General features: G+C 41.6%; 1 protein-coding gene across 5 annotated transcripts in view; it reads left to right on the plus strand.

Annotated features, from left to right (window-relative positions):
• Positions 1 to 27169, plus strand: part of MIER1 (MIER1 transcriptional regulator) — a 60784-nt gene that overhangs the window by 1113 nt on the left and 32502 nt on the right. The window contains exons 1-6 of one of the 5 annotated variants that reach the window (XM_036350482.1): positions 31 to 150; positions 1207 to 1307; positions 4025 to 4098; positions 15280 to 15304; positions 15439 to 15475; positions 23729 to 23874. In XM_036350482.1, coding sequence (XP_036206375.1) covers positions 84 to 150; positions 1207 to 1307; positions 4025 to 4098; positions 15280 to 15304; positions 15439 to 15475; positions 23729 to 23874 — 450 coding nt within the window. In that variant the 5' untranslated portion in view covers positions 31 to 83. Of the gene's footprint in view, positions 1 to 30; positions 151 to 1206; positions 1308 to 4021; positions 4099 to 5400; positions 5548 to 15279; positions 15305 to 15438; positions 15476 to 23728; positions 23875 to 27169 lie in introns of those variants that run through there. The other 4 variants (XM_036350485.1, XM_036350484.1, XM_036350487.1 and 1 more) reach the window with 4 other exon arrangements.

Here is a 27169-nt window from a genome sequence, read left to right on the forward strand (position 1 = left end):
TCGGGGAGACGACTAGAAGAAGGAGGCGGGCGGCCCCGGCCCCAGGCCCCTCCCAGGCTCGGAGTCTCCCCGGCTGCAGGCGGATGGATGGGGCTTCTCCAGGCGGTGGCGGCTGCAGCGAAGGTGGCGGCGGTGGCGGCGGCAGCGGCTGTAAGTGCAGCCTCCATAAACCACCTCCCCTCTCCTGGTCCTTTTTGGAACGAGGGGCTCCCGAGGTGTCCTCTGTCCCCTTTCTCTCCTTCCCCTCCCCCACCGCAGAGTACCGCCCGGAAGACCCTGAACTTCCGGGGAGGGGCTGCCGCCCGCTTCCCTCCCGCAGGGGCGCGAGCCGCCGTGGCGCATGCGCAGCTCCCCTCCGCCCCCCCCCCCCCCCAGCCCGGTCTTTTGCTTTGGCAGTGCCCGCGGCTGGCTGGCTGGCTGGGAATCCGCAGCGGCGTGAGTGTGCCTGACCCTGATCGCCTCCGCCCCTTTCTCCTGTCGGCCTCCAGTCCAGGTCGGGGTGGGGCTAAGCTGCCCTCCCCTCTGTGGCTCCGCCTCTTTTCCCCAGCATCTTGGGGTTCGGTCCCAGCCCGGGGGAGGCTCCTGCTCGCCCTGCAGCCCTGGTGGTGAGCAGGGTCCTGGGCAAACCATCTCTTTCTAGAGGGAGTGAGGGAGGGAAGAGAGACTCCAAGAGGGCACTGTTGGGAGGGACCGAGGCGCTCCCAGCCGCTGGGAGGATTCCTGGGGACAGATGCCTCCCCTTCCTTTGGCCTTGTTCTCCCAGCTTTTCATGGAAAGATCTCTGGCCTGTAGCTTCTCTCTGGTCCTCGCTTGCTGGGTGACCTTGAGCGAGTCACTACCCCTTTCTGGGCCGCAGTTATCCCTAAAGCTTTCGCCAACGCTAAAATTCTTAATTTTGCAGAAAAACTTAGGACTGGCCGGTCTCCTGAGGCCGCTCAGCCGAGATAATCTGGAGTTGACTGAACCTTCTTTCTTCATTCATGGGTGGAATGAGTTGATCTATGTAATTGAGTCGCTTTTATTCTTTTAACGTTGGTTACAAATTGTATGACTCAAGATTCGCTCATGTTCTCAAAAATGGTCGTGAGATCCTTCTCCCAATTCCTGGACATCTCTTTTAAAAATTAGAGACAGGGTGAATGGTGAGCTTGTGGTATCATGGTCTCTGGTCAGGTTACTACTGAGGCTCTCTTTCCTTTGATCCAGATGGTGTGGTGGCTCGATTCTCCCAGTGCCTGGCTGAGTTACGGACGTGGTTAAGAACCAACTGGTTGAGGTTCAATGCAGACAAGACGGATGTGATGCTGGTAGGCAGGGGCACACTTGGAGATTAAGGGAGGGAAAATCCAAACTCCCTCAAGTACTGTCAGTATATTGTTCTTATATGTTCCCGTGTTGAGAACTGCTGATAGGCCAAAAATTTCGAGTTTGGGTGAAATAAAAATAACATGTCAACAGTTTAAGAGCTATAAAAATATCAGTTCGTGATAGTCTGATAAAATAGGGCCACTGGGTAAAACTCTTTTATGTAAACATTATGAGAAGAAAAGCCTAAACTGTTCCTTGAAGAACCAAAAGGTGTGTCTTGGGCTGGCGTTAACAATAAAAATCAAACTAACATCCGGATGCTGATGCTGATTGTCGAATAGATGAGGGGCTTCCAAATGTAATGCATTACTGCTTTGTAACCTGCATCTTGCCTACTAAACAAAGTAAAGGTAAACTCTCAGCCTTTATCGAAAATGTCGTTTTTAAAAATAGGTGGGGTTTTTTTTGGGGGGAGGGGAGGGTATTTTCAACCAAATTAGTGATTATCCATAAATTTTTTACCTGCATATAATGTGTAGGCTGTCACTTTTAAACAAAAAATTTAGGAAATAATTACAAAATCTCAAAAGGCACTCAGGGACTCTGAAAATTATTAGATATAGATTTGGTTTTAGGGTCTTGAATATGTTGCATTAATCTGTTTCATTCAAACAGCCCCGGAGTCTAAGTTGTTACAAAATTTTTTTGGTGCATTTTGAGAGGTACCTTTTGAATTGCATAACAGTTTATACATATGGGTATATATTACTTATATTTGAATCAGGTATTGGTATTGAATAAAAGGTATTTCTTAGGATATGTAAACTGCCAAAGAAGTTTACTTATTGGTTATTTTAAGGTATTGGTTGAAGTAAAATTGTGACCGTAAAATGCTTTTGTTAACAAAATAACTCTGAGTGGTTCTTGTGTATTATAGCTTCTATAAAATTGTTTAATAACTTTTTAATGGAGCATTCAGTAAATTGCTTTAAAATAATTTTCCAATATAATAGCAGTTTTGAACAGCTTAATGTAGTAAAAGTTAATGTTAGTTTCCCTGAAAATAGAAAGCCTTTAGGTGGGGAATGGGAGCTAAAGAGGCATTTATTCAGGCTTTGTATAGTGAAGTTTTTGTTTGTTTTGGGACATTAGCCACAAACTTCACATAAAATTGTAATTAACCACACTTTTTAGTTTAATTTTAAACATAATACTTCAATTAACAGAACGACCATTTTGAATATCACATTAATAAATACTGTAAACCATAATATTTTTACGCAACTCATAGATATTGGTGAGTTTTCTCATGCCTTTAATTCTGTCATGTCCTGTTTTCAGCTCTTCTAGTATAAGTAGACTTTCAACATTTATTTTTTGTTAACCCAAGTATAAATATTGACTGTTTGCATTTGAATACAAAGAAGACATCTGTTGTATTAATCCAAAGTGCTGAAGAACTCAGAGTAACGGAAGTAACACAGAGGTAGATACTGGATTAATAAAAAGAATGTCCCCAAAATTAGAGTTTTATTTTTTTAAAGAGCAGCTTCTTCATGACACAGTGAGTCATTGGAGGTGTAGGCAGAAAAGCCAGGTAATGAGTGGGGAAACATAGTAAGGGATTCCTACCTAGATAGGGGAGAAATATACCAAAGGACCTTCTAGGTCCCATCCAACACCAAGATTCTATGGCTAATGAATACTTAATTTTTACATATTTGATATTGAAGAGGTAGGAAGAGTTTTGAAAAAGACTTTCCTTAAGGTGGCTCCTAAAATTTGTAAAGATATATCACTAGAATAAAATGGAAATAGATTGTATTGAATATAGTAGTCACATGTTACTGATGACTTAAAATACTGGAGCTGTTTCTCTTTACTTTTGGAATCTCTGAACCTAAAAAAACCAAAACATTGAACCCACCTTTATAAAGACGGGAAGAAGAAAAATGTAGAGGGAATGTTTTTCCTCTATACCATAATGCCACTTAAAATTAGTAAAAGTAATACATAGTATTAATAAACGTAAAGGTCACTTGTCAGTAGATAGATACCCATTCAAGTATTTCTCAGACCTTGATTTTCTTGACAACTTCAGAATTCATTAAGTAGCTTAAGAGGCTGTGATCCCTGGCTTTTTATCAGTTGGGATTTTGTTGAGGTTTAACTGAAGAATCAGAGTTTAAATGGGCCTTACGCACGCAAATTATTCCTGTACCTTGCATTTTTGACAATGCTTTAAAATTCTTTTGGTAACCAGCTACATAAATTTCATATATTAGCTTTCACATTTAAATGGAAAATCCTCCTTTATCACCATGGTATTATAAAGCCTGAGTTTCTACCTCAAGGCCCCTCATTATTTTTTGTCTTTACCCACCTAAAGTCTATGCATATCCACTGTTCTTTGCCTTTAGCTGTTTCCATCAAACATCTCAAAGTGAAAATGATGTGACTATGAACTGACTTTAAAAAGCCATTTTTATTTTGAGTCCTAGGATTAAGGTCATTCAACAGGGTAGGTAACTTAGAAACTATATATCTATGCTAACATATTCCCTCCCCCAAGGAATCCTGAAAAACACTTTTATATAAGTATTCTAAAAAATACAATGAAAATACTGTACAATACAGTTAATGGTAAAAATTGTTTGTAGATTTGGGAACCTTAAAGTTTTCCTTTCTCTTCTTTCCCTTGCTTTTCTTTCAGTAGAAAATGTGCATCAGATGTTTATGTTTAATTGGTTTACAGACTGTCTATGGACTCTTTTCCTGTCAAATTACCAGGTAATGTCCTTTCACTTAGCAGCTACTTCATATACCTGTAAATGCACAAATTATTATTGGACATAAGAATTTCAAGTTAATGTTGGCTCTTTAGAAATAGGAAACTGCTTACAGAGTCTAGAATTTTAAGGGAATACAAATGCCTTAAGAAAACAGCCCCCCTCATATTGCATTGTAAGTTAAGTATTAAATTTTTCTATGTGCAACTTTTTGCAATATATTGTAGCACTGGCATTACATTATTTGGAGGGAATGAGTAGTTTTCATATTTAACTGGTTGATTTTGGTAGCCATTTAAAAAATTGCATTGAAAGGAACCCTTGTACATTTGGGGGAGGGGGGGAGGAACTGTCTTTTTTGAAATAAGACTGTTAAACTCCTGGCTTAGTAAAATATGTTAATGTACTTTTTAATGTCACCTTTGCATTAGCTAATATGTGCCTAAATAATGGAAGTGAAACATGTTTGTATTTTGCAATCTTTTGGCTCTGGCCATCAGAGTTGGCATTAAGGCCCAGGGCAGTTAGTTCTAGGACAGTACATCATAATAAACTTTTTAAATTGCAGGCGTTTTGGGCATTGCAAATAAGCAAGTTCTCCCTCCATGCAGTTCAGTCAGGGATTATGTCCATCAAAGAGCAGCTTTTCAATATTTCACGTTTAAAATTTTTTTCTCTAGTGCAAAATTCAATGGTTGCACACTTACAGTGTTACAGGCATCGCAGCAGGTATGTGCAAAGCAAATGAGATAGGAAGATGGCAGACTCACCCGGTCCCTTCTCTTAATCTCTGCCCATACCGCTAAAATTACAAGATGCTGAATTTTACGTTGCCCATTGCGAATCAACCGAGAGAGGAATCTATTTGTCAAGGGATAACTGCGTTAAAGCGCACTCCTTGCGGCTGTCGCATCACAGCAACACCCGTTTTCCAGCGAATGCACTTCAGAAACAGGGCTGCGTGTAAAATATAACGGACCTTTCCCCTGCGGCGTGGATGCCAGGCGCGCTTTGCACCCGTCCTGATTTCCGTAGTTGCTAGTCTCCTCCCGGCTGGAGTCGCCGGCGGGCCGGGCCGGGCCGGGCCGGGCGGCGCCCTCGCGGGGTGCCCGCCTCCCTCCACACCCACCTTGGCTCCGCCCTCGGGGGGAGGGGGGCGGGCGGCGCGGGCCCGCGCCCCGGTCCCTGCGCCCGCGCTCGCTCGCGCCGGCCTTTCCCTCCAGCCCAGCTCCGCCGGGTCGCCGCGAGGGGGCGGAGTGGGGTGTGGTGGGCGCGCTCGGGCGGCTCCTGCGCGTTCCCGGCAGAGGCCGTGGCGGCGGGAGCGGGGAGGCGGCGGCGGCGGCGGCGGCGGCGGGAGTCCCGTTGCCGAGTCTCACATCCGGGTTCTGGCCGTGACCCAGCCGCGGCCACCGCGGAGATGTGACCCGTCAGGACGGCAAATATGGCGGAGGTAAGGGAGCGAGCTCCCCTCTCCGTCCCGGAGCCGGGCGCCCCGGGGCCCCGGCCGGGGAGGAGTGGAGTGGGCCTGGCCAGGAGAGGCCCGGCCCTGCCGGCGCCGCTGCCCACCTGTTGTCCGGAGCGGGCCGCGCTCCGGGCGGGAGCGGCTCCGGGAACTTAGTTGGGATGGGTGCGGGGCCGGCGGGCCGAGCGCAGCGGGACTTCGGGGGCAGTTTGGAGGGTCGAGGGCCGCGTCGTGCTGCGTGCGCGGAGGGCCGGGGGTGGGCGCCCGCCGGCAGGGGCGGGGGCGGGGGCAGCTCGGCCGGCCGGCGCCGGGGCCAGGAGGCGCTGCTCTTCCTCTTGCGAAGTTTCTTCCCTCCCGGGCCGAGATGCTGTTGCGCCGCCCGCCCGCCCGCCCGCCGCTGACATCCCGTCGGTGTGGGGGCCTTTGGTGAACTGCAGTTTCCCTGTCGGCGATCGAATGAGCTGGGAGGCATGAGCCTGGCCTTTCGCACCCAGCCGTCCAGGCTGCGAGTGCCCCCGTTCCTCCAAACTTCATCCCCGGGCCCCGGGTAGAAAGCACCTCCTTTCCTCCCTCCGTGTCCGCGGAGTTGCTGTCTGCCTCCCCCGGTTTCACTTTCCCGGCAGCCCCCTCCCCCCAGCCCTCCTCCGCCGCCGCCGCCCGCTCGTCCCAAACCGGGTCTGGTAGTTTGAATTTAGTATAGGACCTGGGGATTTAAATTTTTGCTTCCGATTTAAACTATAAACATTCGGTTTTTTAAAAAAAAACTTTTTTTCTTACCCTCGGAAGAATTTCGTTAGGTACCTTTCAGTTCAAGGGGGGATATATTTAGATTTTCGTTTGCGTAGAGCCGCTCGCAGTGATCAGTGGGGCATTCATTTCTCTTGGGGGAATTGCCGTTTACACGGTCGCAGAGGCACCCAGAAACAGATTCAGGAAGTAGGTCATTCTTTCTACCCCCGGCCCCCGGTTTTTGTCTGTCTGACTTGCTAAATGAAATCAGTGGTGAGTGTTTTCATCAAAACCAGGCCCCCTTTTTAAACCTTGGGCTACAGAAACATGGTTACGTTATGGAAATACTTATTTGGACTACCTGTTGAGGTGGGGGGACATAAAGGTGAACTGTCGCCTGGAGCGGCTCTTGGGGTGCTCCTCCTGCTCGCCTTAGGGAAACGGGCTTTATATTTATGCTGTTAGAGGAGGAGGCGAGTTTGCTGTAGCAGGAGTGTTTGCTGCCAATATTCTTTTTAAAACATTTAATATTTCTGTTTTAAAACTAGATTTAGTCTTAGATTATTTCCATTTCTTTGCTCTTTGTGGTTAAAGAATTGCATTTTAATTTCCCATGAATTGGAGAAAACATAGTACTTTGTATTTTACTTAAATGTGACTGGATTTATTCCGCTTAGCTGAAAGAATTTCAGCCCTGGTGAGTCTTAAGTGTTTGTTTTTCCTTCATATGTAAGGGGGGAGGGGTTGTAGGTAGCTGGCTTTACGTATGTTTTATCAAATAGCCTTTAGCAGATCACCCTTTCAGTGAATACCCACTGGATAAGCAGCAGTGTGCTTGCTGTCTGTCATAGGTGTTGTGGGTTCTTCCCTAGTGGTACTGCTCACAGTGGTTTGAGCTTTAAGGTCTGTTGTCATATTTTAAAGCAGGATATTATTGAAGGAAAGTAGCTTATGAAAATATGGTGAAATTTAAGTTTAAAACACCTCACCCAGAAATTATAACTGCCCAGCATACTGAAAACTTAATATGTAAATGGAAGTATATTAACATTTTATTTCTCATTTTAGAAATTAAAGATGTTTGCAGTAATATAAGAGGAAAAGAAATGCATTTTGAGTTACTAATAATTTTCTAATATTTTCAAGTGTATCCTTTTCATTCTCTTAAAAATTGCATCATTTGGACACTGGAACTCTCATTCTGTAGTAACACTTGTGTGGTCCAATTTCAAGAAGAAAAACCCTGAATTTTGTTTTCAACACATTTATTTAGTGACCTGGTATCCTTAAAAAAATCCTATTTTATATTCTTCAATTACTTGTAGGTGATTTTCTTTACAGTGAATTTGGAAGAAGAGTGAAGTAAACTTCACTGTGTCCTACAAAAAATCTAAAACAGGTGTAGAGGTGGGAAAAAATTATAATTTTCTGATTTCAACATTTTAATAAGGATGACTTTAGAGACTGGTTATTTAAAAAATTTTGATGGAGAAATGCTTGTTTTTTACTTGATTTTGTGTGTGCTTTCTGGAGATTCATTCTTTATGATACATGTGGTAAATAATTCAAATGCTGGCTATTATACCTTTGATTAAGTAGACCTAAGGATTGAAGCTAACTGGCGAAAGAACAGTAAGTGCAAAGCAATAATATGCATTTATTCGATAAATCTGAGGGGAAAACAGGTTATTGAAGAAGCATGTCTCCAGAGAAAATATAGGTATTATGCTTCTGTGGGGTTTTTTGTTGTTATTTCCTACATAGAAGAATAACCCTGGCCTTGCCCCCCCCCCCCCCGCCCCCCAAAAGTATTTAATTCTTGAATACAAATTACTTTTTTTTTTAATTTTTTTTTTTTTTTTACAAATTACTTTAGATGTAAATAGAATATACCAATTTTTCATACTTGGTCTGGTCATCTCAATCCATAATAGGAAGTAACTAATGATTCTTCAAATTGTGGTAACACTAATAACATTTAATATGCTTCAAAAGAAATACATATGCTCCTTTTTAAAAATACTTTTTGGTAATATTTCTCATTCTTTATTATCCCTTAAAGTTATTTATCCACCTTCTAAAAGACGGCTAGTTGATCCTTTGGGTTTTATAAGGAACGTGGTGTAGGGACCTTTGGGAAGGAACAATTTGTCTTTTATTTCAGTGTTTGTAAACACATAAGGGACTTTTTCTCAAAGAAAAAGAAAAAAGCCACAGTATAACACAAGTCCTGTCATTTCACCTAGTCCATATTGCTGTTATATAAATAAAGAAAAGAAAATTTAATGGGCTTGCTTTTCTGTGTTAGTCTTAAGTATTCTGATATTTCAAAAAATGGTGCATAATCTGTTTATTCACTATCACATCTATTCATTCATTTCTTTCAAAAACATACTCCTTAGCATTTTTTTAAGTATATTTGGATTTTGTTTTCTAAGGAAATGTGATCATCTTGTTATTCTTGATAGTATTAATTTCTACTCTAGACAAAACTTGTTTCACTATAATGAATTTAAGTCTTAAATTTCTATACTGGTAATGATTTTTTTTTTTTTTTTTTTAGTATTTATACTTTAGAGCTAGTAAGGATTTATCAAACGTAATCAAGAACACCAATGCATGAGATTACTTAAAATTACTTAAAATTAAGCTACTTAAAAGCTTAATTCAGAAGAAGTAATAGGTAAAGTGCTTGATGAGGTAGGAAAGGTTGGTGGGGAATATATACTAGTAGAAGTGAATTCGTCTTAGAGAATTCTTGCGAGACTAATCAGTTTCCCAAATAATTTGGAAATAACACATTGCCATTGAAACTTCAGCATGTCTTTATGAAAAGTAATTAGCTACATAGAAATTTCTTGCTTTTGAAGCTCAGATTGAGTCCCTTGTACGTTTCAAAAGATTAGCAGCCGAGGCCGGTTTGGCTCAGTGGATGGAGCGTCGGCCTGCGGACTGAAGGGTCCCGGGTTTGATTCCGGTCAAGGGCATGTGCCTGGGTTGCGGGCACATCCCCAGTGGGAGATGTGCAGGAGGCAGCTGATCGATGTTTCTCTCTCATCGATGTTTCTAGCTCTCTGTCTCTCTCCCTCCCTGTAAAAAGTCAATAAAAAAAAAAAAAGATTAGCAAATGGTTTCAAAATTCATTGCAGTGATTAAACTGTTCAAGTAACATTCTTGGCTTGGGACCCATTCTGTTCTACTTATTCTGTGGCTTAGAAGAATGACTTAAAATTATGCTTACTAGTACGTAGATGTGAACTAATAGCACCCCCAGAAAGCTTTTTGCAAGTTGAGATCCTCTTTTCCCAATAGTCATAGATTAAAAATAAATTTAGAAGAGTCTGTTAAACATATCCCATCCATTTAGCTAAGCATTCCTTAGTAGTTTGTCTTCTGAGAAATCATAATAAAAGTAAAAAACTTTGATCTCAAAGGAATTTGAACTAAACTGGAAGAAATTTAAATCTTCGAGAAAATGAAACTAAGCAAAGAGTTTATGTAATTTGTCCTAGGTCCTACAGTTAGTCTGTGGCACAATTAATACTGGAACCTAGACTTGTGAATTCCTTATGCTTAATATAGCAATTCATCCTTTAAATTATTACTACTATAGTAAATTTTCTAATTTTCACTCCAAGACTTAATCTTTTTATGCTCTAAAATTCCTCAGGGTAACAGCAAAGTTAAGTGATTAATTTTGTGTGGAGGAAGAGGTTATGGTGAGCCCTTGCCTTGGTATAGTCCCTCCTGCCTTTCCCACTAGGGAGTTGGGTCCTTAGCTCCTTCCTGGCTTCTATTCTCATACTCACCTGTGTGAGAATCTCTGAGACTAGATGAAGATAGTCATGGACATTGTAGTCTTGGACAGAGGTTGTGTTTAAACTTGGGAAATTTAGTATCTGCATTACCAAGTAGGTGACAATAACACTTAAAGAAATGGCGGTAGAATTGGTTTGAGGGGAAAATTTAATTCAGATAGTTAGTTATACTCATTGAAAATGGATTTTGATTGCTTGGAATTGAAGAATCTAAAGATTCTTTCATGTTTTTACTACCTTATTTTTTTTATTTTTAAATAATGGCAATATTCTACTTAATTGATTTTTTACTCTTCCAATTTATAGTTTTCTAGTGGATGGGATATTTCTCACTGTGTTCTAAAAAAATATAAAAACATTTGAACACATCTGAGGCATTGAATATTTATTACAACTCTTAACAATTTGATTGGCTAAATTGTATACTGTATGGGTCAAAGTATGAAAATTGCTATAAAAGTTAATAGAGTTCATTTTTTAAATTAATTTAGCCTACTCATAATGTGTATGTGCCTGTCTGTCTGGTGTTAATATTTTCTATCTCAAACAATTATGTATGTACCTAAAAGAAAACTAGGTTATTTTTCAAAATTATATTAGTATACTTGTTAAAGAAAAAAATGGTGAGTACTAGGTCTTTTAAACAAAGAGTAAAGTAAGAAAATGAAAATCTCATAATTTCAGGAGACAATCTCCATTGATTTTCTTTTTAAGAAACAAGGAGTAATGTTTGTAAGTAGTTAGCAAATGATGTATAAAATGAAAAAACCTTCTCTCCCCAACCCATTCCCTTGTGGTAACTTGTTAACAGAATCTTGTGCATCCTTTTGGGGGGAAAAGATTTTTATGTATATTCTAGCCCAATTTACCCCCTCTACACCTCTCTCTCTCTCTCTCTCTCTCTCTCTATGTATGTATGTATGTATGTATGTATGTATGTATTTTTTCTTTCTCAATACGACCAGGTTTGTGCCACTCATTTTTTTAATGGACAAATAGTGTTCATTGCTTGGAAGAACTGTAGTTCCATTTCTAGCTAATTAAATGGTGAACTTTTAAATTTCTCCCCAACTTTTTGCTGTGAACAACTTTGTGGTGATGAACATTATACATCTTGTTGTTCTTTATTAGGCATATCAGTAGGGTAAGTTCATTTTGGCAAAACGATCTCCAGAGCAGGTAAACTAACTCATATTTTTACCAATAGTGTATGAGTGCACTTAAGACATTTTAATCCCCAAGGTAAAATCCTGACTTTTTACATTTTATAGTTTGAACTTTTTCTAAAAATAGATATTGTTACAAGTGAGTACCTACATAGGTTTAGTTTTATTTTCCCCATGTCCAGTTTAGTGTGATCATTACTGCAGTTTTCCTGGAGGATACTGTTAGAGATACCAGTTCCTAAGGAGACATAGATAATAGTCACATGACAAATGAAAGACTTGCAGTCAAATTTAAACCTTTTTTGAACAGATGAAAACCATTTTAAAAAGAAAAAGAAAATAAGGGTAAGGAAAAAAAGGAAATGAAGAGAAATTTTTTTTACGTAGTTGTTTCCCTGGGAGGTATACAAGGAATCAGACTCTAGGCTCTAGTTCCACCTTTTTCACTTACCATGGAACCTTAATCAAGTCATTTTATCTCCCTGGGTTTGCTGATACATAAAATGAGGTAGGTGGGGAAGGCATTATTGCCAGGTTTATGGTTATGATCATGTAACTATGCATTTGAAAAAATGTAGTACTATATAAATGTAACCTAGTTTTGCTGTTTTAAATAGGTAAATAAACAAATGCCCTCATTCCATACTGAAATACCCTGTATTATAATATTAAACTTATATTTTGAAACATAATAATTTTTTTGTAGGTTGGGCAGAAGTAATGTTTACAGTATAAACTGTTTTCAAATGCTAGTATTTCAGAAGCTCCTCTTTTTGTTTGTTTAATCAGTCATAGTTTATTTCATTTTAAATTCATTGGGGTGATATTGGTTAATGATCATCTTTTATTTAATTGGATATAATTACTTTAAAGAAATTAATGTTATTCCCACCCTCCTCAAACCAATACAATGGAATTTTATTTTGAATATAGAAGAATAAAATGTGTATGTATAGGCAACCATCCCTACTTTCCCTCCCCCTATCTTAATCTAGATATACCATCAGTCAAATCATGGTTTTTGAAACATTCCAGTATTTCTGATATAATATCATTAATGATATCTTTCAACACTGTGTATTGTATTTTATGCCAGCTATATTCACAAATGCTACCAGTCCTTGAGATATTTGGTATTTTTATTTTACTTTATTTTATTGTTAATCCTTACCTAAGGATAGTTTTCCATTGATTTTTAGAGAGAGTGGAGCGGGAGAGACAGAAACATTGATGTGAGAGAGACACATTGATTGGTTGCCTCCCGCAAGAGAATAGAGCCTGCAACTAAGGTATAAGCCCTTACCAGAATCAAACCTGTGACCTTTCAGTTTGTGGGCCGACACTGTGTCCACTGAGCCAAACCAACTAGGGCGAATAACTTATTTTTAATCAGAAAGCCTTTTTTATCAAACAGTTAGATGGAATAATTATTGGAGCATTCAAAAACGACTGAATGCTCAAAGGACCATTTCTTTTAAGCTCCTAATTTGAAAGAAATACTGGTTTTTCTTCTTTATGCCATGCAAACTTGTTTCAAAAGTTTACTAAAAAGGAAAAACAGCATTGTAAGGCTATTATGTGGATAGTGTATCTGAGACCAGATGAAGATAGTCATGAACATTGTAGTCTTGGACAGAGGTTGTGCTTAAACTTGGGAAATAAAATATAATTACATGAAATAAACCAATTAATTTTTGAAAATATTGATATGCTGTGCAATAATTTGTATGGTGGTTAAATTCATTTTCAGCCAGAAATGTGTAGCTTTGCCTGAAAGATGTTAAGCAAACGAGAAACCCTTTGGTTACACTAGAGCCCAATGCACAAAATTTGTGCAAGGGGCTTGGCCCTTGCAGCTGTGGCAGCTGCCTCAGCCCTCGCAGCCCCAGCTTCATCCGAAAGGTTGTCCAGAAGGATGTCTGGTCTAGTTAGCATATTATGCTTTTATTATTATAGATTATTGTGTTGTCTCACCCTACTCTTCAGCTTCCCATTGAGGAACTGAATGAAAAAGTGGCACTTGTGCCCACCTGGTGTGCCTCATTGGTTGAGCATTGACCCATGAACCAGGAAGTCACAGGTTCAATTCCAGTCAGGGTACATGCTGGGGTTGCAGGCTTGATTGATTCCCCTGTAGGGGGCATGCAAGAGGCAGCTGATTGATGATTCTCTGTCATCCTTGATGTTTCTATCTCTCCCTCCCCCTACCTCTTTCTGAAATGAATTAAAAAATATTTTTTAAAAGTAGCACTTGTTTGATTGTTGTGGCAGAATAACTTGAAAATATACATTACTAGTCTTTTTATCAGTCTTTTGTTAGAATAAAACAGTGCTATAGGCAAGAATCATTCTCTTTTAAGAATTAAAAGAAGAAAATAGGATCCTTGAAAAAGTGTGCCTTAAGAGAATTAAGTCATCATGTGGAATTTGGAGTACGTATATACTTACTACAGTAGCATAATGTGGACAGTTTTCAGAATGGAGTTTTAACACCTTATAAAAATTTGTCTTAGATACCTAGCTTTTGAAGTATTGAGCACATTCCTCATTTCTATTTTGTTCTTGCCCCTCTGCACCATTACTTAGGAGAAAGAAGGAAAATACTAGAGTATCCCCTAGCTCTTTCTAGTGCTTTTGGCCTTCCCGTATCTCTTATTACTGTTGGGCATAAAATAGATAGCTCTGAATGAATGGACAAAGTTTTAGTCATGAAGTTGGTCATTTGAAGCATCTTTTGAGTTTCTTATTGAATTTATCTTATAGGAGTTTTGTAAATGACTTGATTATAATTTAATTAAGATAAAATAGCCACAAACTCATGTGATGATATTAATAAAACAAATTGCTAACAATTTTATCTTTAAGTTTTCCAGATGTATGTTGTTAAACTTATGAGAGGTGAAATGTTACAGTAGAAGGAGCATTATAATTTGGAGTATTTGTGGTCTCCTATCAGATAACCTAACTTCTCTAGAGCATGAAAGGCTGCTTATTTTGTGATAATTTATAAGTATGTTGTTTGTTAGTGAAGTTAACCTAATGTACTGTTTGGTGCTTAAGTAACATTTTAATTTTTCCTTCTGCTTGCTTGCAATATAATTTTTAGTTAAAATGTCTTAAATTGTTTCCACCTCCATTCTCACACACATTTAAAAATATATATTTTTATCCCTAACTGGTTTGGCTCAGTGGATAGAGCATCGGCCTGCGGACTGAAGAGTCCCAGGTTCGATTCCGGTCAAGGGCATGTACCTTGGTTGCAGGCACATCCCCAGTAGGGGGTGTGCAGGAGGCAGCTGATCAGTGTTTCTCTCTTATCGATGTTTCTAACTCTATCCCTCTCCCTTCCTCTCTATAAAAAATCAATAAGATATATTAATATACACACACACACACACACACACACACACACACACACATATATATATTTAGAGAGAGAGAGGAAAGGAGAGAACATCGATCGGCTGCCTCCTGCATGCCTCTTACCGGGGATAGAGCCTACAACCAGTCATGTGCTTTGATGGAGACTCAGCTGGCAATCTTTTGGTGCAATGGATAACATCCAACCAACTGAGCCACGCTGGTATAGGCTCACACACATGTTAAGCCAGAGATCAGCTTGATAGCAAACCTTGTGCATAGTTTTCCTGTATTGATAGGAGGGAATATTTCAGAAAATTTCAAAATCTAAATCATATCTTTTAAATTACATATGTTATGACACCCATATTTGCCTTTAAAATTTGAATCAATTCCAAATTACTGTCTGTTTCTAGATTCAGGAATGTTTTCCAATTTTCCTGTATGTTTAAATAAATATAATGTCAGAAAGGATTATACGGGAAGTTTTATTTTGTCCTAGACAACTCAGACATTAACAATTATGGTAGTTTTTGGTGTGTTACTAGTTATAGTTGTTGAATAATTCCTGTTGTAACATTGGTAAGGATTACTACACAAAAATGCTAATTTTTCTTCTTTTTTCCTCCCTCCCCTCCCCCCCTTAGCCATCTGTTGAGTCTTCAAGTCCAGGTAAGTATTTTCTATACTTTTTTATAATCTCTATTTGACTAATATTTATCCTATTCGTTGCATAAAGGCTAGAGGAGTTAGACTATCATCTGACTTGCTTTTCTTCTGAATGCTTCTTTTCTTTGGGGAAAAAGAAATGGATGAAATATTTGACTGCCCATGAAAGTACAGGTGAGGCTGCTGTGAGTTCAAACTCGTGACTGTTAATGGGTTCTCCCCCCGCCCCCCCCGCCCCCTCTCTCACTCTCTCATGAATTTCCACATATATTTCTTAATAGTTTTTAATTGCTATTTGACTTGAAGTATAAATGTATATTATGTGTACTTTTAAAAAAGGAATTACTAACAACTTAGAAATATTAGCTTGTATAGGAAATTAAAAGTATTTTGAGAGAAAAATTGTGAAAACATTTAGTGAAGGAAGGAGAAATAAAATAAAAACATTCAACAAATGAATATTTAATGTTGTAAATTAAGGAAGTTTTATTATATTTGAATAGGAACAGTTTTTATCTTCTGAACACATATCTTTGGGTTTTTGTATTCTTTAAATACAATACAGATTCATTTTTTTCCTAACTTAGATGTTACGATCTTTGGACTAAATCTGGCCACAAATAAATGTGTTTTTATTCGGCCAGTGTAGTGATCTTTAAAAATTTGAATATTTTATATAAAAATCTATATTTAGGCTTCTCTTGATCAGGTAGAGGTTCCAGTTCCATTGGGTACAGCATTTCTGTGTGGCAACAATTGGTTGGAACTGAATAGCAGTCAGCAAAGAGTTTGGTACCAACCAGTTTTTCTGACTAGTGTCCAGGGACTTTACCAAGAGTACTGCCTTCTGCAGTGAAGTACTTAGATTAAGGGACAGCGTAATGTAGCTAAAGAAGAGAGAGAAAGGGAGCACTCTAAGGCATTGTAATACTTCATTTGAAAACATCTCATGTTGAATATTTAGTTATGATGTATTACTAAAATTTTCAGATTATTGAAGCAATCACTACTCTGTGTGTTAAATTTTAGAAAGTAAATTTGTAAAAATGCTTAACATCATAGTAAGCTTCTTCTTTTTTTTTTTTTTTTTTTTTAAATGGATCAAGGTTCTTTTCCTGAACACATATCATTGTACTCCATGTAGTATAAGGCATCAAGTAGGGTGGTTGGACTAGAATACCTCCAGATTCCTTCTAAAAGACAAGTGTGCGTTAAATTGACAGTTGATTTTATCATACTTATTTCAACTTCATGGTTTATAAATATGTTTTGGATAGTTAAGGTTGGAAGTAGTCTGACCTCAGATAAATACTAGATTATCATATCCTTTATAGGACATAGAATTTTTCCTAATTTCTTTTTCTTGCAAACAGAATCAATTTTCATTGGAAAAAAAAAATAGGTTCTAGTTGGTTCTTGTTAATGTGATATTGCAAATAAACTGAGTTTTATATATTTTTCCATGAAATTTTGAGACATTCATCAGGTAATACATAGGTCTAAAAATAATTTCTCCAAAAATGATATTAATGAATGACTTGAATTTCCATTGCATTTGAATCAGTCTAGGCTGCATTGGAAGAATAGTAGTGCTTGGAAAATATAAATGTCTTTGATGCCCCTTACTGCCTGCTGAATGCTTATACAAACAGATTGAATCTTTAGTGTTTTTTGTTTTTAAATTGGTTTTAGACTAAGAAGATCTTTTAAGATAGATAGTGTTTCTAATATCAGGCTTCTGCCCAAGAGAATATTTATTGTTTTTGTAAGTAATACTAATTATGTAAGTTGGAAGAAATTAGGAATAGAGGCTTCATGTAAAAAAATATTTGGTCCACTGGTAAAAGGCTGTGTCCTTTGTAACATCTGCACTTTGGAATTTATTATAGTAATAACGGTCATATGGCCCAGGTTAGGTGGTTTGTCTATAGAAGCCACCAGTATAAACCAATGTGGAGGTATAAGACAAGGTTTAACCTATAAGACTAGTAGCCATTAGAGGTAGGGATTTAGGGAGGGGAGGAAATAAAATAATGTAATGAGTGCACATCCTATATAATAAAAGAGTAATAGGCAAATCGACCGAAAGATGGAATGACCAGTTGACGGGGTGGGACCGGTGAGCAGATGGCGCCAGGCCAGCCAAGGCTTGTGCCAGCGGGCAGAGGGAGGGGACAGCAATGCGGGGGGGCGGGGGGGTGACTAGCAGCAGCAGAGGGGCAGTGGGGGGTTGGGGGGCGGGTCCGGCTGCTCGCTGGCCTGTGCCGTCCCCTGATCGCCCAGTTGCCTCCCACAGAAGCCACTGGCAGGGCCACTCGCTGCCTGTGCCATTCCCTGATTGGCCCCGCCAGTCGCCTCCTGCAGAGGGAGGCCAGACTGCGGCTCAGTCGGACATTCCTGAGGGCTCCCGGACTATTAGAGGGCACAGGCTAGGTTGAGGGACTGCCCCCTGCCCCACCACCACTGAGTGCATGAATATTTGTGCACTGGCCTCTAGTGGCATATTATAAGCAGAATTTATCTCTTGAATGGTTGAAATAATGTAGGATACCTTTTAGTAATTTTGCAACAGGATACAAAAAGTGCTGATATTGGCTTAATTCTAAAACATAATATTTATTTTCACAGTGCATCAGACTCCCTACCCGTAATAAGTTATTTTTAAGACCTTTTTTCCCCCTAGGAGACAGCCTAACAATGGGCCTTAGTAATTAACAAAAAGGAGTAGGGTGATTATTTGGTCCCAAAGAACAAGGTAAAAAGAAGTCATATGAAGGCAAGAAAAAATTGGAAGTTTATAAAAAACAGTTATAGTGTATATGTAGGGAAAAGAATTAGAGTGAGAAGAGAGAAAAGGTTCACCTAAGGTATTTCTTGTAGGGAGGGGGAAGTGACAAAACTTTAAATGTAATTGGCCTTGAATATAATGACAAGTGAGGGGCTTCAGGTAAATCATGATACTCATGTGAGCTTGATTTTTTTTTTTAAGTTGGTAAAGGAAGGTAAGTAGTCAGTAACATTGTTATTTTGACAATATTTGCATCTAATAAGAATTATATTATGACTAGAGGCCCGGTGCACGAAATTCGTGCATTCAGGTGGGGCGGGGGAGGGGGTGGATCCTTCAACCCAGATTGCGAAAGGGCACAAGCCAGGCCGAGGGACCGGGAAGGGACACAGGAGGTTGGCCAGCCAGGGAGGGACCGTGGGAGGGCTCCAGGGCATGTCCGGCCCATCTCACTTAGTCCAATTGGCTGGACCCCAGCAGCAAGCTAACCTATGAGTGGTAGCATCTGCCCCCTGGTGGTCAGTGCACGTCATAGCAAGTGGTTGAGTGGCCTTAGCATATCATTAGCATATTATGCTTTGATTGGTTGAATGGCCAACCGGACACTTAGCATATTAGGCTTTTATTATATAGGACTAGAGGCCCGGTGCACAAAAATTTATGCACTCGGTGGGGAGGGGAGGGATCCCTCAGCCCGGCCTGTGCCCTCTCGCAGTCTGGGACTCTTCGGGAGATAACGACCTGCTGGCTTAGGCCTGCTCCTGGGTGGCAGAGGGCAAGCCCAATCCCTAGGTGCAGCCCCTGGTCAGGCTCAGAGCAGGGCTGATTGGGGAGTTGGGGCGCCGCCCCCTGTCATGCACAGAGCAGGGCAGATTGGGAGGTTGCGATGCCACCCTCAGTCACGCTCAGGGAAGGGCCGATTGGGGGGTTCGGGCACCGCCCCCTGTCACACTCAAGGCAGGGTCGATGGGCAGGTTGCGGCGACACCCCCTGTCACACACAGAGCAGGGCCAATCGAGGTTGGGGCGCTGCCCCCTGTCACGCACAGAACATGGCCCATCAGGGGGGTTGGGAAACGGTACCCTGTCAGGCACAGAGCAGGGCCAGTCGGGGTTGGGGAGCTCCCCCCTGTCACGCACAGAGCAGGGCCAATCAGGGGGTTGAGGAGCTCCCCCCTGTCACACACAGAGCAGGGCCCATGGGGGGCGGTTGGGGCGTTGCCTTCTATCACCCACAGAGCAGGGCCCATCAGGGGGTTGGGGCACTGCAGCCTGTCACACACAGAGCCGCAGGGCGATCATGGGGTTGGGGAGCTCCCCCGTATCAGGCACAGAGCAGGGCTGATCAGGGGGTTGGGGCGCTTTCCCCTGTCAAGAACAGAGCAGGGTGGATAGGGAGGTTGTGGCCCCACCCCCTGTCACACACAGAGCCACAGGGCGATCAGGGGGTTTGGGCGCTGCCCCCTGTCACGCTGATCCCGGTGCCGGGAGGCCTCTCGGCTCCTTTGATCCCGGTGCTGGGAGGCATATTACCCTTTTACTATATAGGATAGAGGCCTGGTGCACGTGTGGGAGCCAGCTGGTTTGCCCTGAAGGGTGTCCTGGATCAGGGTGGGGGTCCCCACTGGGGTGCCTGGCCAGCCTGGATGAGGGGATGATGGCTTTTTGCAGCTGGTCACATACCCTTCAGGGTGGGGGTCCCCACTGGGGTGCCTGGCCAGTCTGGGTGAGGGGCTGAGGGCTGTTTTCAGGCTGGCGGGTGAAGGAAGCTCCCAACCACTCCTTTTTTTCTTTTTTTTTTTATTCTGGGCCAGCTTTAGCTCTGAGGCTCCAGCTCTTAGGCCTCCGCTGCTGAAAGCAGGTTTCTGGCCTTTGTTTACCTTCTGTATTTGAAACAATGTTACGATCCTGCTGGCTGAAGCCCGGTGACTAAAGCAGGTTTCTGGGGTTTTGTTTAGCTTCTATATTTGTAAAATAGTTGGTTAGAGTTGCAGCTCAGAGGCCAGCAGCGGCAGGCGGGAACGTTGCAGTCCTCCGTCACTGAAGCAAGCAAGCCTCCTGTTAGTTTCAAGCTGCCTGGCTGCTGGCGGCCATCTTCGCTGGCAGTTAATTTGCATATCTCGCTGATTAGCCCATGGGAAGGGTAGTGGTATTATGCTAATTACCATGTTTCTCTTTTATTAGATAGGACTAGAGGCCCGGTGCACAAAAATTTCTGCACTCTGGGGGGAGGGGGATCCCTCAGCCCGGCCTGTGCCCTCTCGCAGTCTGGGACCCCTCGGGAGATAACGATCTGCTGGCTTAGTCCTGCTCCCGGGTAGCAGAGGGCAGGCCCAATCCCTAGGTGCAGCCCCTGGTCGGGCTCAGAGCAGGGCTGATTGGGGAATTGGGGCGCCGCCCTCCGTCATGCACAGAGCAGGGCTATCGGGAGGTTGTGATGCCACCCTCAGTCATGCTCAGGGTAGGGCCAATTGGGGGGTTGGGGAACTGTCCCCTGTCACACTCAAGGCAGGGTCGATGCGGAGGTTGTGGCGCCACCCCCTGTCACGCACAGAGCAGGGCCCATCAGGGGGTTGGGGCACTGCCCCCTGTCACACACAGAGCAGGGCCCATCAGGGGGTTCGAGCTCTATACCCTGTTACGCACAGAGCAGGGCCAGTCACGGAGTTGGGGCGCTGCCCCCTGTCACGCACAGAGCAGGACCCATCAGGGGGTTGGGACGCCGCCCTCTATCACCCACAGAGCAGGACCGATCAGGGGGTTGGGGCGCCGCACCCTGTCACATACAGAGCCGCAGGGCGATCAGGGGGTGGGGGAGCTCCCCCCTATCAGGCACAGAGCAGGGCTGATCAGAGGGTTGGGGCGCCTTCCCCTGTCACGAACAGAGCAGGGTGGATAGGGAGGTTGTGGCCCCGCCCCCTGTCACACACAGAGCTGCAGGGTGTTCGGGGTTTGGGTGCCGCACCCTGTCACACACAGAGCCACAGGGTGATCCGGGGGTTGGGGAGCTCCCCCCTATCAGGAACAGAGCAGGGCTGATCAGGGGTTTGGGGCGCCTTCCCCTGTCACAAACAGAGCAGGATGGATAGGGAGGTTGTGGCCCCGCCCCCTGTCACACACAGAGCCGCAGGGTGATCAGGGGGTTTGGGCGCTCCCCCCTGTCACGCTGATCCCGGTGCCGGGAGGCCTCTCGGCTCCGCTGATCCCGGTGCTGGGAGGCATATTACCCTTTTACTATATAGGGTAGAGTCCTGGTGCACGGCTGTGTGCTGGCTGGTTTGCCCTGAAGGGTGTCCTGGATCAGAGTGGGGGTCCCCACTGGGGTGCCTGGCCAACCTGGATGAGGGGATGATGGCTGTTTGCAGCTGGTCACACACCCTTCAGGGTGGGGGTCCCCACTGGGGTGCCTGGCCAGTCTGGGTGAGGGGCTGAGGGCTGTTTTCAGGCTGGGGGTGACTGAAGCTCCCAACCGCTCCTTTTTTTTTTTCTTTTTTTATTCTGGGCCAGCTTTAGCTTTGAGGTTTGGCTCCAGCTCTTAGGCCTCTGGTGCTGAGAGTAGGTTTCTGGCCTTTGTTTACAATGTTGCGATCCTGCTGGCTGAAGCCTGGCGGACTAAAGCAGGTTTCTGGGGTTTTGTGTAGCTTCTATATTTGTTACATAGTTGCTTAGAGTTGCAGCTCAGAGGCCTGCAGCGCCAGGCGGGGAACGTTGGAGTCCTCCGTCACTGAAGCAAGCAAGCAATCCTCATGTTAGTTTCAAGCTGCCGGCCGCCATCTTGGCTGGCAGTAATTTGCATATTGCCCTGATTAGCCAATGGGAAGCGTAGCGGTCGTATGCCAATTACCATGTTTCTCTTTTATTAGATAGGATTGGTACAATAGTATACGAAAGGGTTTGTGTGAGGGTTTTTTAATTATCTTTCTGCATATAAGAGAGAAGAAAAGTATAGTATCATTTGTAGGAATACATAATTATTAACTAAGTCTCCTAGGAGATTGATTGGTAGGTGAACTGAAAAGTTTTGGGAGCGTTTTCCATTAAAAATTCAGAAAGAAGGTATAATGATTGAAACAGCAAAAACTACAACTAAATTAGTGGTTCTTAAACTGTGCAAGTCCCTCAACCAGTACTAAAATGCCCTAATTATGCCATGTTTTTCTTAATTTTCCAAAAGAAATAATGATAATATGCTTTTCTAAATGTTTTATTTTGTAAATCATTCTAAAACTTTGATAATTTGTTAACTCTTTTGTGCTGTACTGTAGGATGAGACCTGATTTAGCAATTACATATCTAGTTATTTTATGTTTAATATCAGTATTTTATTATGTTCCTCAGAGTGTACCATGGCTTCTAAGTATTTTGCTTTCTAACCTGGCTTGCTAGTCACTCATTATAGTAAACAGGCTCTTTTCAAGTATTCTCTGAGGCAGATACCTACTGTTTCTGAGGCTGTGCCTTACGGGAGGTTTGGAGTGCAGTAAAAGCACAGGCCTTGGAATTAGCAGGCCCAGGATTCAAATTCCATCCTTGCCATGTACTGGCTCTAAGAGTTTAAACAAGCTACTTAACTCTGAGCCTCAGGTTTTTCTTTTTGTTCTTCATAGGATTGTTTGCTTAAATGAAATGATGTATATGAAGTGCTTGAGCATAGTATTTGGTACATAGTAAGCACTCCAAAAATATTTCTTATTCTGAAAAGTGTGGGAGGTGCAAGAACCCGGAGCCTTCTGTATTTCCTTATCCCTAATAGTCTGTATTTAAACAAATCAGCATCTGTATCACTTTGTTTTACTTATTGGTTCTTTTTCCTGGAGTAAAAAGGAGGAGTAGGTGCATCTGTTAATACAACTTTTAACAGTTTAAACTTAAATTGATTATTTTAATGTTAAATAACTCATTTGTTCATTAGTAAACAATGCTTTTGCAAACTTAAGTCCAAACAATAGCCAAATGGGATAGTTTACAGAATATGTATGCCCTAGCATTTGCAATTCAGTATTATAAGGCTTGACCTATTGAGTACAGCAGTGTTCTCCAACCACCAGGCTAAAAATAGATTAGCTTACACATCAGTTACCCAGTAGCTAGGCTATTTTTAATGCCTTTCATAAGAGTTTTGTGTGCAATTTTAGTACATTTTGCTTCTATAGTTTATCTTTGAGTTATTTCATATAAAAATCATCCAAATAAGTTAAGGGCAATTATCTATATACTGGAATAAATTTTCATGAAAGTGCTAATAGAAGAGTAATATTTGAGTGCAACTTTGTTTTCATTAGACTATATGTTAAGATGACTATATATTTCACATGAATATATACTCTCAGGGGCCATAAGGGTTCATACTCATCGAGTCTATTAAATATTGATCAAATGATTAAGAATTGTGATTCTTATTTTGTAGTTGTACCTGTGTATAGAGATGAGAAAGGCAAAAAATAATCCCTTAGAGGTTTGCGGGGAGATATGAGTAATGGCAAGAATTTCAGAAAACAATAAATAATATTTTCTGTGCATAGCTTTTCTTTGGTACTGTTATTTGATTTATATCAGCTTCAAATGTCATATACATTATATTAATATTAATGAGGTACACTTAATTTGATTTACCAAACTTTTAAAAATATTCTTTACCAGGAGGTTCAGCAACATCAGATGACCATGAATTTGATCCATCAGCTGACATGCTGGTTCATGATTTTGATGATGAACGAACATTAGAAGAAGAAGAAATGATGGAAGGAGAAACAAACTTCAGTTCTGAAATAGAGGATCTTGCAAGGGTAAATAACAATAAGAATTAGAGGATGAAGTGTTTATAACTTTTTTTGTGGAGAGAGGAAACACTTGAAATTTTGGTTCTCTGCCTGTGTTTGGGGAGAAAAAGGATGTATAGAGTTGACTGAAAAATTCTATGTGATCATAGGTGATATGTTTAAAGTTTGAAATGAAAGGCCTTTTTTTAAAGAAGTAACTTTATTATGTAAAATAGAATTCAGGTAGTTAACTTTTATAAAACATCACAGGTATCGGGTCAAAAATGGACTATAAAAGGATCCTAAATCTCTTCTTACACACCTCTGTCCTCTCCCAATTACCCTACCTTTTATTTTTACTCACCTTTGCAGCCAGAATTTAAGAGTTGTTATCATCTTCCTTGTTACCCAGACAACAATAAATGATTCTTACATGATACTTGCTAAATCTTTAAGTACTTTAGTTAGCACATAGTAGGAACACTTATTTGAATTTAAAAGAGCTGCAGCAGAATTGATTTTGTTTTTTGTAGTTTTAGCCCAATGTTGGCTACAAGATTTTCACTTTATACCTTCGATCAACGATTCTCAACCTGTGGGTCGCGGCCCCTTTGGGGGTCGAACGATCCTTTCACAGGGGTCCGCTAAGACCTTCGGAAAACATATATAATTACATATTGTTTTTGTGATTAATCACTATGCTTTAATTATGTTCAGTTTGTAACAATGAAATTGGGGGTCACCACAACATGAGGAACTGTATTAAAGGATCGCGGCATTAGGAAGGTTGAGAACCACTGCCTTAGATCAAGTAAGTTAACTTTTCATACCACTGTCAAACTCTAAATGTTGTATTCCACAGTGGGTCATGACTATTGCTTACTAATTTATTGCTGCTGACTGTTGCTTAATAAATTGATATTGAGTGACAGAAGTTAAGGTAAAAGTTAATGTCTAAACAGAAGCATAATATCACTATATAGTTTGTTATTAAATATATATATTTTTAAATTGATTCAGAGAGAGGAAGAGAGAGGAAAAGAAGGATAAAAACATCAATGATGAGAGAGAATCGTTGATCAGCTTCCTCCTGCTGGGTATCAAACCAAGACATTGTGGTTCATGGGTGGATGCTTAACCACTGAGCCACACCAGCTGGACTATTGTTTGTTTTATATTAAGTAAGCATTTTCTTGATGGAATAAGCAAGGTTTATTTTGTTTACACATGATAGAACCCACCTAAAACTAACTTTAAGAATGCATTTTAGATGTATATTAGAACTTTTTTAGAACTTTATTTTTTTTTATTTTTTAGAAGTCATATGAATGAGTATCTAAGTCCAAGGAATGTCTAGAACCAGAAATTCAGTGTCACTAGGACCCCTCAATTACTCTTAATCCATGGTTAAACCTGTTGGTTTTTTCTGCAAGATCTCTTGAGTTTTTTCTTTACCATAACCATTCATTTAGTTTAGGTTCTAATTATACTACATGTGATTTACAGCAGTGAATTCCAACTTAGCTTAGTCTTCCTGGCAAACGAAATCTCTCCCTGTCTAAGTCCATCTTGAGCATTTGGTTGTATTTTCCCTAAGCCCTAACATTGTGTCAGTCCCTGTTCAACACCTACTTTCAAACCAAGTCAAAAGTAGGATATGACAGATTTTTTTAGAAACTAAGTAAGACTAGAGAAAATAGTTTAAAATACCAGCCCTAACTTTCTTTTTGTTATTATAGATACCCTCTCCTCTTATACAGTAACCTACTTACCATTTTTTTTTCTATACTTGTGTAGTTTTTTCTGAATTGATTGACTTTCTCTCCAGAGGTGTGATGGGGGGGTCGCCTTGCCCTGATTGCTGGCTCGCCTCCTGCCTCTGAGGGCTCCCGAACTGTGAGAGGGGGCAGGCCGGGCTGAGGGACACCCCCCTCCAGTGCATGAATTTTCATGCACCAGGCCTCTAGTACTGTATAATAAAAGGGTAATATGCAAATCGACTGAATGGCAGAACAACCAGTCTCTGACGCGCACTGACCACCTGAGGGCAGACGCTCAACGCAGGAGCTGCCCTCTGGTGGTCAGTGCGCTCCCACAGGGAGAGCGCCACTCAGCCAGAAGCCAGTCTCACAGCTGGCGAGTGCAGCGGCGGTGGTGGGAGCCTCCCCTGCCGCCGTGGCAGTCGGACATCCCCCGAGGGCTCCCGTACTGTGAGAGGGCGCAGGCTGGGCTGAGGGACCCTCCCACCCCCTGAGTGCATGAATTTTGTGCACCAGGCCTCTAGTTGTGTAAAAAACCAGTATTTTCTTTCTCTTTCTCTTTCTCTTACTCTAGTTTTTTCTTGATTTTGAAGTTCTGTTTTACTTCTCAAATCCTGACTCCTAATTCCCAAATTTCTGTCTCGTACATGGACCAGATATCTGCATGGACTAGATCCTTGAGCAACTTAAACACTGTGCTACTGCACTTTGAGAATCACAATACAAGATGTCAGTTAAGTATGCCACCTGGTCTATCAGCTAGGGTGGTAATACCTTGCCTGACATAGTTAACATTTTTCAAGCTGTGGCTACAGCAGGCCATTAGGGATTTCACTTTCAGAAACAGATTCACAGACTGACTTATAATTAGAACATCCATTTATGATATCAAGTAGAAGTTAACATTTTCTTCTTATTTCTGTAAGAAAACTTTTAAAAATTATAATCATTAGTCGTTTCTTGCACACGAATTCTGGGTGTGATGCGAGTTAATTGTATGATATAAGTGATTTGCGTCATTGGATTTATATCATCCAGTTCGATGTACCCTTCTCTACCACAACAATGTATTTAACACGTAGGCTAGACTTATTTCTGCCTATGAATAACACTACAAGACTGCTGGAGAAATATAGAACACTAGAGGCCCATCAGCCTGGCCTTCAGGGATCAGGCCCAAACCAGCCCAGTGCATGGATTAGTCCAGGTTGTGTCCGGCCTGTCTGGCCCAGTCCTGATCGGGGCCAGGAAGGGACCGTGGGAGAACTCCAGGATTTTTCCAGCCCATCTTGCCCAGTCCCCATCGGCCAGACCCTAGCAGCAAGCTAACCTACCAGTCGGAGCATCTGCCCCCTGGTGGTCAGTGTGCGTCATGGTGACTGGTCAAACAGTCGGACACTTTGCATATTAGGCTTTTATTATATAGGATGTCTTATTTCATGATACTCTTTTTAAACTGACTCTTTCTATTAAGGGGTGTGTGTGTGTAATATGTTCACATGAATGGGTTAAATTTTCCTTTTTTAATCAGAATTTTGTCATGTTTCCCTGATACTTGATGT

The sequence above is a fragment of the Myotis myotis genome, unplaced genomic scaffold (genome assembly GCF_014108235.1).
Source record: "Myotis myotis isolate mMyoMyo1 unplaced genomic scaffold, mMyoMyo1.p scaffold_m19_p_2, whole genome shotgun sequence".
NCBI classification, from domain to species: Eukaryota; Metazoa; Chordata; class Mammalia; order Chiroptera; family Vespertilionidae; genus Myotis; species Myotis myotis.